Below are 10,843 nucleotides of genomic sequence, written 5' to 3'. Positions count from 1 at the left end.
TTGCTAATATTTAAACTTATTAAAATTGATTTGCTAATTTGGTTAAAAAAAAACACTTATTTGCAAATATTTGTATTATTTAAACTTATTTGAATTATTGCTTATTTTAATATTAAAGTGTTTTGAAAAGATATTATTTTTAATATTGGACTATAAAATTATTTGTGGAAATAAAACATTTTAAATAGACATTTAAAAAGGATTTTTGTTTTAAAAAAACCTGAAAAATAATCAACATTAAAATAAAAATTATAATTGATTTTTTCGGCGGTTTCAAATGGCCGAAATTGATTTTTATTGAATTTTTAAAACGGTCATGTTTCGGGTTTAGATAAAAAAAAAAGTTTTGGGTGGTTTTGAACGCTACTAATGACAAATAGAGCAGCAGAAAAAAAAAATGCACTTTTTCAACGGTTTTAAATCACTGCTAAAATCCAGCGTATATTTATGGCATTTTTCAACCGCCACTAATGCCAAACAAAGTAAAAAAAAATCTTTTCCACATTTTTAAACTGCCGCTAAAATTTGATGTGCATTTACGACCATTTTATCCCAAAAAAACCCACCTATATAGTTTCTAATCATGAATTATCAGGCTTGCACTTTTTCGTTGGCTTTTGGTCGTCGGTAATACTTGAAATTATTATAGTGTAACCATTGCTAATAAAATGGAAACTCAGTTGAAATTATGAGTCAAACAATCAGTACTGAGAAGCTATTGGGTTTAATGGTCTCAAAATTTGATTATGTGGTATGCTCAATTGAAGATTCCAAACAACTTGGACATGATGATAAAATTGTAAGAGAAAGAGGTAGAGGCATGTTTAGAGGAGGCCAATGAAGAGGAAGGGGGTGACAACCCTACAACAAATATGTTATAGCATACTGATTAGGACACTATCAACATGAGTGTCCTCATTGGGAGTAAAATACCAACTATGCTGAAGAAGAAGATATTATTGATATCTTATGTTGAAATCAAACATGATGAGAAGAAGTGTGGATTCTTGATATGAGTGGAAACAAGGAGTGGTTCTCAAATCTTTGGCATTGTTGGTTTGGTCACTTAAGCTATAAAGGATTGAGGACACATTTAGAAAATGGTAAATGGCCCGGCTTCAATCAAAATTTCAAAGAAGCATTGTACAGAGTGTTTCATCGACAAACAACATATAGCGTTTATGCCTAAAAAGAGCTTATGGAGAGCATCAAATACACGCACGATAGAAGATTAAAATATATGATTTATATTCTCGTGCGCATAACTCAGTTGATAAGAATATCGCATTTTATATGTAGGAGCGGGAGTTTGAGCCTGTGATCTTCCACTTATTTACCTCAAGATGTGAATTTCTAGCAATTAGATTAATTGACAAAAAAAATTTATAATTTATTTCTTTAAATATATATAAAAAACAATTGCGAATTTATATACTAGACTAAGAGCACCAATATCGGTGCTTTTTGCCGTTCCTACACTGAAACATTCTGTAAATTGTCAAAAAGCAACGTCCATAAACTCAAGCAAGGTTTCTCTGCACAAGGACGCTCCTTATATGCCACATAGATATATCATAGCTATTGTTATTTATTTATTTTTCTTTCAAATCATCCTGCACACCATCACATATATAATTGGAATATTGTGGGGGTTATGTGGAGTCCATTTTAGAGTTTTTGATGAGTTGTATGAATATTTAAAAAACGTAGTTAAGTTGTTTAAATAATTATGAAGTGTAAAATAATATTAAAAATTAAGTGGGGTTCATTTAAAGAACCCAAGTGATTATTATGGATTTGTATGCTGTAATCTCTTTGGATTGATTTATATTTAACATTATGCCATATAACTTATGCAAATAAATAAATTTTTATGCTAATTCATAAGTTTTGACTAACAAAAATTATATTTTTATAAGTTATAATTTAGTAAACTATTTTATAAAGCTCATAATAATAGATAAAAATTTATTCATTTATCTAAATTTCTTCTTATAAACTCAAAAATAAATCAATATAAACGGACCACAGATTATATCTCCTTCCATGCATTCTCTGAAACATCAACATCTTGTACTTCTCCGCAGTTTAATTGGGGAGAGAGTCAAATCATTTCCAAGCAAGCAAAGCCAACAAAAACAAAAGCTATTTTGGAATATATCCTGACCGAATATTTCTAATCAAAGTGACCGAATCTCATGCGTTTTGTTTTCTAATCAAAGTCCAAATAAATTGGCCTTCTAATTATTATTATTATTATTATTATTATTATTATTATTATTATTTTACTAAAAGACCTTTTAATCTACTATAACCAAGAGTTCTTGCATGAGACCGCACAAGACTGTTATAATTACGAGAAATGCTAAATAATGTCCAAGAAGTATATTAATAAAAAAATTGTCTTTTTTTTTTTTTGATAAGCATAAAAAAAACAAAAATAATACTGTAACTGTTTTAAAAAAATTGTATTTAAATTTATGCATAAATCTTAAAAGTTTTAAAAATTTATCTTTTTAATATTAATTTTATTTCCTTTTTTTTATTATGTAAGTGAGTTTAATAAAATACTGTAACTGTTAAAGATTATTTCTAGAAAAGTGACCGTAGTGTACACCATTTTCTTTTTTCTATGCAATACCACAAATCTAAATTATGGGGTCAAGTCTGACATGAACAAGTAGTTCATGTGGTGCACCATGTACAAGTCTCAGATAACATTATAACGAATACGAATTTTACAAAGCCAACCGTTTGATTGAAAGATTATCTCATATAGATCATCCGTAGAAAATTTTTGAAAAATTGAAAATTATTTGATATGTTATTGAGACATATCAAAGTTAACGGTATTTAATGAAACTCATAAACCGTTAATTTTGATGGATCTCAATAACATATAAAATGATTTTCAATTTTTCTAAAAATTTCTATAGATGATCTATATCATATAATCTTTCAATCCAACAGTCGATTTTGTAAAATTCGTATTCGTTATAATGTTATTCGAGACTTGTGCATCATGCACCTCAGGAACCACTTGTTCATGTTAGAAAAAGTCAAATTATGGACATGTTGCAAAATGTAAATATTGAACAGAATAATACATTACAAAATAACACAAGATAAATATTTAAGATATTAACAAATTTTGTCTTGTATGATATTTGGTTGACAAAAACCTATTTTGTTAGAGGACAAAAAGTTGTCTTTTAGTTTAGTGGGAGACAAGAATATCTCTGTTTTTGTCAATTCCTTGACCTCCAGTTTATCCAATCTCAGAAACAGTTTTCAAATCAAACACAGTACAACTGAAGTTATGTCATGTAATCCCTTATTTTTTAACAGATTAAACACTTCCTTACGAGTCATACTAAATAAAGGGCCATTAATCCATCCAAAGTAAACTCGAATAACCCTATTACTCGTGCATGTATATGCCTTAAACATTTATTTATTTTTCTCTATACTATTCACTAACTAAGTTATCTAAAGGTTCTTCCTCCGGAGCCAGTCTCCCTTTGACAATTGAAGAACACAGCAGCAACTGGCAATTGTTCAAGATTGTAAATTTCAATAAACTCTCTTGTATTGAAATTTTGCCTCCAACCTGGAGCAGATACTCTTTGTCTACATTGTTGACGAAATAATATAAACACAAAACGATGAATCCCTAAGGTGGGTCGTGGCTTTTCATAACCTACAATCTCATTACCTATACATGCAAATCAATCAAAATCACAATTAGCTTAGATATATTCACTAAGTAAGCATAAAATAAAGTAAAATGTGTGTATATACACACATTAAAAAATAAACGTAATATTTTAAAATTAAAAGCCTAATGGTTAATAAAAAAAATTAAAAAACTTGCTTCAAAAAAATAAAAAACTTAGTAAATGTAAAATAAATAATAAAATTATTAATAAATAAAATAAATAAATACTTCCTCCGGTCACTATTATAGGCCAAAACCACTTTTTAGGTTTATTATAAAAAAATTGATTTATCTAATGTATAATAATAGTAATTAGATACATCAGTTTTTTTTTTTTTTATCAAGTAACTTAGTGGCTAGAAAATCTACCTTAAAGATACATCAGTTTTCTAATGAATTTAAGAAGTGTTTTTTTCTTTCTTTCTTTCTTATAATAATGACCGAAAGGGGTATAAGATATAAATTTTGAAGCAAGTCTAATGCTAATTTAAGTTTCTTTCTTATAATAGTGACCGGAGGGAGTATAAGACATAAATTTTGAAGCAAGTCTAATGCTAATTTAAGTCTTAAATGAATCTACATAAATTAAAATTTATTAAAAAAATATTAGAAAGAAATTTGAAAAAAGCATATAGTTCTGTTTTTTTTTTTGACAAAAGCATATAGTTCTGTTGAAAAGTTAATTATATTACGTTTTTGGTGAAAGAAATTTGAAAGAAATTTGATGCATCTTTTTTGAACAAGAAAAAATAAGATATATTAATCAAAACCAATAGTCCCCTCAGGTGTACCAATATTTAATGCATCTTAAAGACAATAACAAATAATATATACTAACTTGTCACAAAAAACAACAAATAATATATACTATTTTGTTTTTTGAGCGTACCTCAAACATAATATAAGAATAAAAACTTATCCGGTGTGGACGTTCTCTTCTATATCATTGGCTTGGCTCCTGAGATAGGAAAATAATCTTAATTACACCATTAACTTGGATCATAATATTTGATTATATAACATTCAAGGTTCAACCTCGGTGAAAACATGGAAAAATAGTAGGATTTAAAATTTGTAAGGATTGACAACACATTATACTACACTCTCCCGTTCTATATATAAAGAACATTTTGAAATTTTTTTTTGTTCTTTTTATAAGAAACACTCTTTAAATTTATTCTTTATTAAATAGATAATTCCTTGCATACCCATATTAAATTATATAAAATGCAACATATTCCGATGTTATGCATTAATTACACAGACACATTTCGAAGGTTGGTTTTGGAATAACACGTAATATTTTAGAATTTTTAATAAAAAAAATAAATCTTCTTGATATGTGTTTTTCTCCATGTATTCTTTATATATAGGACCAGATAGTACAAAACTTGAGAAAGCGGACCTTTTTACAACTTAATTACAAAAGTGGTTGACAATGCAAAAATACAAAATTAGTAAAGAGTATTATTTTAACACAAATTTTAAACAATTTTAATTGTTGCAACTCATTAAATTCCCACTGAATGTAATGAACCATGATTTTAAACATAAATAGCCACAACTTATTAAATTTATTGTTAAGACTCGGTCAAAATATCATTTCTCAATATTATTTTTTCTAATCATTTCTCAATATTATCAATATATAACACTATTTTTTTATGGGACATTCTCTGATGCAGTTGTTGTTGTTAATTAATTAATTAATGTGGAAAAAATTATTATCAATATATGAGATTTACACAAGTCCTTCACACACATATATGGGTCGCATAACCCACTTGAGTTGGTGCATTGATATTGGACTCAGACTTGAGAGTGTGTTCTTTTTGAGGTATGAGGTTCGATTCTCTCTCGTGTTAATTTGGGTGGACTAATTTAGTTTCTTCAAAAAAAAAAAACATATATGGGTCACATTTTTTATTTGGTGGGACTATTTTTTAAATTGTGTGGCTGAAAAATAGAGTGCTAAAAATTGCTTATATAGGGGGCGGGGTTCGAACCCCGGTCATTCTACTTATCCATCTTAAGAGTTAAATTTCTAACTATAGACTACTTAAAAAAAAATCGCAATACAATTCTAATGTTTCCAACATTCACTTCATTTGTTTTAAAAATAAAAAAATAAAATTTAAGTATCATATAGTTTGCACTTTGTTTAATGATTGTTGTGTTTCACCTCAAAATGCAAGGTAAATATAACATGGTAAGTTAGAAATTAGTTTAAAAGTGGACAGTAATCATTTTTAGTAAAAAATAAATTTTTATAATGATAAAATAGAGATTTCTTTATGGCGAAAAATAAAATAGAGATTAAATATAATATTTTAATAAAATTTACTAAAAATAATAAGATTCATTTTTAGACCAAGTCCACATTAGACGTTCCTAAAATGTAAATGCTAATTTTTAAAATTAAAAGAAAGTTATAAGTGGTTTCTTTTTTACTCAATGTGGCTTTTTTAATAAAAGAAAGTTTGAACTTAAAAAAAAGTTTGAAAGAATAATTATGCTTGAATCTTTTTTGTTGACCATATATCTATCAAGAAAGTTATCCATTTTAATTTTTAACTCATATATAGCTTTTTATATTAAACTACTCATTCATGTATACTTTTTGGCTTATGAAATGGATGGAATCAATATACATACCAAAACTAGCCTCTGTAGTTGCTGGAATATCAGTCACCAACCTAAAATCCATGAGAGAAAAGTGTTAAAGTATTATTTAGATCAAATACAGTATCTCGTATATTAGTATGTGCAATTGTAAACAAAGGTGATTTACTCACCAATGTAGATACTCTCTAAACCTGGGGTGACTTGGGCTAGGTGCATCTGGATCTACGAAGATCTGCAATTGAAGTAACAACATCAACTAATTATAACTTATTTGAGTTTATCAACCGGTATAAATTTTACAAGATTGTTTGGCACAATTTATAAAAAAACATTTAATGATGTTTTTAACTTATTTTCACAAGTTCTTCAAGATAGTTTATAGTTTATACAAAAAGATTTCATCATTTAGTTGGTCTAGTGGTGATCAGCGTGGGGACTTAAAAGGGTGGACCACGGTTCGATCCCCCACAACTGCCATCAGGAGGGGGCTGAAACCACTTGGTGCCAGAATTTACCTTCGAACCAGATTTGGTGGTGCAGTGAGCCGGATATACTGATGGTGAAAAGAAAATAAATCATCTTTTGTTATAAAAATAGCTTATACATAAGTGTTTATAATCATAAATTCTTGTACCATAAGCAACAAATAAGTAGTTTATCTAAAAGACTCTAAATATATAGCCATATGTATTAATGTAATTACCAGGGTGTAGAAGGTACTCGGATCATTCCCACCAATACTCACTTGGGGTTGATTGGCAACTTGGGAAGGTTTAAGCTCACGACCATTAGTAACAGTTCTATTACCATAGGTGACTACGAGAGGAACAGAACTTTCAAAGGGGTCTAATATATCCCCTATTACACGCCCAACAACAAGAGGATTCCTGCTAGTACTGGCCATCTTGCAGGTTCTCACAATCCTACACACAACTTTACATTAGGGTTTTGAATACAACATGTGGAATATTCAAATCAAGCAATATAACCAACCCAACAATAGCATCACAAGTCAAAGCAATTTTACAAGTGTCTATATGCATAAAATGTCGACCAAGTCCACCGTGAACCGATGGTTAAAATTATCACAAATTCTAACGACTATCGATAATATCCTCGTCTTTAGGGCTAAAACAGTTACATGATTGATGTGAGTTTAATACAAATTATTACATCTTAATTTTTCATTGCATTAATCAAACCAGTATCAAATAAGTCATTATCTTAATCGGAAAAGTGAGAATGTATACAACGCCGTATGTGGACGTTGAAATTGTAAAAAGCTAGTTGTAAATAAAAGATAGGTCTGGATAAAATGGCATGAACTTACCAATACTAGAATGATGATAGTATAACTCATGATATAATCCCTGCACTTCAATTCAAGAATAACTTTAAAACTAATTTGGAGAAAGGTCACCGATTATTTATTGTAATTTTAAAAGAACACAACTTACAGCTATATTATTGTCACACACACACAAAAAAAGAAAAACAAAAAAAACTTACAGATATACTACTAGATATGTGATTTCCTTGAAGCTTCAGCAAAGAAGGTTCGTTTTCTTCTGCGATTTCACACACACACAAAAAAAGAAAAACAAAAAAAACTTACAGATATACTACTAGATATGTGATTTCCTTGAAGCTTCAGCAAAGAAGGTTCGTTTTCTTCTGCGATTTCAAATCACTTCAAAGAAGAAAAATTAAAACAGTATTAATATCATAATCAGGAACAGGAACAATGAAATGGATCTGAATCTACAAATCAAACATACTAACCGTAAAGATCATTATTGTACAGTGGAGATCGTTCCAATTCTGTAGAGAGTAAAGATCACTACTGTCAAAATTGATTTACACTGCAACCGCCATCTCAATGATTTTCAGTGAAGCGCTGTTGGTTAGTTAGGGTTTTTGATTTGAGTGTGAACTATTTTGAATTTTGATCGTGTGATTTGGTGGTTTATGAATTAGGGTAATATTGTTAAGATTTTAATTGTTAGTTTCTTTAATAAAATCCTATTTGTTAGGAAGGTCTGTTGCTTTTGTTATTTTTCTTAGGAGTATTCTTAGGAGTATCCCATGTTATTAGAAGTTGTAAACGTGGGATTAGTGGTTTCCTATTTTCTAGTATTCTAGTTGGTTGCTTTTGTATTTAATCAGTTTCAAGTCAATACATCAGTTTCAATTTTGCAGCAAATATTTTCTTATACATCTGCAACATTTGGTAACAGAGCTCCCTACTGGGGCCTGATTTGATTTTGAAAAAGCCGTAGCTTTCATTCTTGCCGTTAGAGGTGGGAATAGGCTAGGCCGAGCTAGGCTTTGCCAAGCCTGAGCCTGGCCTATCAAAAAATCGAAGGTCTGAGCCTGGCATGTGGCCTATCATAGGCTTAAATTCTAGGCCTGAGCCTGGCCTTTTGAAAGTCTGATGTGGCCTGTTAGCCTGTTTAAAAGCCTATTTCATATGAACATATTTAAATAAATAATTATATTTATTTTGAAATATACTTATGAACTAATAAAATAATGTTCCATTTGATATTTTAGAGAATTTGACTATATATGTCATCATATTTCAATTCTAGTTTATAATAATACATTTATATATGTTAAAAACTAATGTAGATTAATAAACTTAAATTACTTAAAAAGTTAATAGATTTATAATTTAATCAAAGTATAAATTTTAATATATAAATAATAATCGTAATAAAAATATTATTCATGTTAACTTAAATAGGCCGGCATAGTAGGCCTCAAAGGCTTTTTTAATGGCCTGCGGCCTGACCTTTTTAGCTAAATAGGCTTATAAAAAAACATTGGCCTGCTCTATTTAAAGAAATAGGCTGGCCTGGCCTGAACCTATGTAGGCTAGGCCTTAAGGCCATGTAGGCCGGCCTGGCCTGTTCCCACCTCTACTTGCCGTAGCAAGATTGTTATAATGACTTCTGAAAATAGTAGCTTTGTTCAACCTGCTATTCCATGCTTCGATGGTCACTATGATCATTGGAGTATGTTGATGGAAAATTTCTTGAAATCTAAGGAGTATTGGACTCTTGTGGAAACTGGCATCACTGAACATGCTAGTGAAACTGCTCTGACAGAAGCACAAAAAAAGACGTTGGATGATCAGAGATTGAAGGATCTAAAGGCAAAGAATTATTTGTTTCAAGCAATCGATCGTGCTGTATTGGAGACCATCCTAAAGAAGGACACCGCTAAGGATATTTGGGATTCAATGAAGAAGAAGTACCAAGGCACTGCACGGGTAAAACGTGCACAACTCCAAGCTCTTCGCAAAGAGTTCGAAATTCTTCACATGAAGGAAGGAGAGTCGGTCAATGATTATTTTTCAAGAACACTGTCAATTGCAAACAAGATGCGTATTAATGGAGACAAACTGGAAGATGTTGCAGTCATTGAAAAAATCCTTCGCTCCATGACACACAAATTTGACTATGTGGTGTGTTCCATTAAAGAATCGAATGGCATTGATAGTCTTTCGATTGATGAGTTGCAAAGCTCGCTGTTAGTTCATGAACAAAGGATGGGCAGCTATGTCGTGGAGGAGCAAGCCTTGAAAGTCACTGCTCATGAAGGAACCATTTCTCGAGGATGAGGACGTGGGGGATTTCGAGGAAGAGGCAGAGGACGTTACAATCAATTTGACATGTCAAGGGTGGAATGTTATTACTGTCACAAGCATGGCCACTATCAGTATGAATGCCCTGACAAAGGAAAAGAAACTAAGGTAAACTTTTGTGAAACTGAAGAAGAATTGCTCTTGATGGCTTACATAGACAAGAATAATTCATCATGTAATACTTGGTATTTAGATTCTGGTTGTAGCAATCACATGTGTGGAAACAAATCTTTGTTTTATGAGTTTGATGAAACATTTAGAGAAACCGTGAAGCTTGGTAACAATTCTTGTATGTCTGTCATGGGAAAAGGGGATATTAAATTTCACATAAAAAACAACATTGTGCATACAATTTCTAGTGTGTTTTATATCCCAGATTTGAAAAGCAATCTCATTAGTATGGGCCAACTTCAAGAGAAGGGTTACACCATCATCATCCAACAAAGTAGGTGTCAAATTCATCATCCTAAGAAGGGCTTAATAGCTGAAGCTGAAATGACAACCAATCGTATGTTCCCTCTGCACATTAAGCATGATGTCCATAATTGTTTATCGACAAGAATACAAGATCCAGCATGGTTATGGCATCTGCGTTATGGTCATTTAAGTTTTAATGGCTTGAAAATCTTATGTGAGAAGAACATGGTGGAAGGACTGCCCAATATCAATAATCCTATGGAAATGTGTGAAGATTGTATTGTTGGTAAACAACATCGTGACTCTTTCCCGCAAGGAAAAGCATGGAGAGCTAAGAAAATTCTACAGTTGGTGCATTCAGACATTTGTGGACCGATCAATCCGACATCTAACGGAAACAAAAGGTACTTTATCACCTTCATAGATGATTATAG

General features: G+C 30.6%; 2 protein-coding genes across 2 annotated transcripts; one reads left to right on the top strand and one right to left on the bottom strand.

The window, feature by feature from the left end:
* Window positions 1-3,362: 3,362 nt before the first annotated feature.
* On the bottom strand, window positions 3,363-8,446 carry LOC123890044 (protein FLOWERING LOCUS T-like). The gene is made up of 7 exons (XM_045939579.1): window positions 8,126-8,446; window positions 7,853-8,033; window positions 7,674-7,713; window positions 7,047-7,266; window positions 6,514-6,575; window positions 6,374-6,414; window positions 3,363-3,715 (listed from the first exon to the last, which is right to left on the bottom strand). Exons 4-7 carry the CDS (start codon window positions 7,245-7,247, stop codon window positions 3,486-3,488), a joined length of 534 nt encoding a protein of 177 aa, XP_045795535.1. The 5' UTR covers window positions 7,248-7,266; window positions 7,674-7,713; window positions 7,853-8,033; window positions 8,126-8,446; the 3' UTR covers window positions 3,363-3,485.
* Window positions 8,447-9,275: 829 nt separating this feature from the next.
* Window positions 9,276-10,086, top strand: LOC123890043. Its single transcript, XM_045939578.1, has one exon. The coding sequence runs from the start codon at window positions 9,291-9,293 to the stop codon at window positions 9,966-9,968; it is 678 nt and encodes a 225-aa protein (XP_045795534.1). The 5' UTR covers window positions 9,276-9,290; the 3' UTR covers window positions 9,969-10,086.
* The last annotated feature ends 757 nt before the right edge of the window (window positions 10,087-10,843 follow it).

This window comes from Trifolium pratense, linkage group LG6 (genome assembly GCF_020283565.1).
Source record: "Trifolium pratense cultivar HEN17-A07 linkage group LG6, ARS_RC_1.1, whole genome shotgun sequence".
NCBI lineage: Eukaryota > Viridiplantae > Streptophyta > Magnoliopsida > Fabales > Fabaceae > Trifolium > Trifolium pratense.
This window is presented reverse-complemented; position numbering and strand designations above follow the sequence as displayed.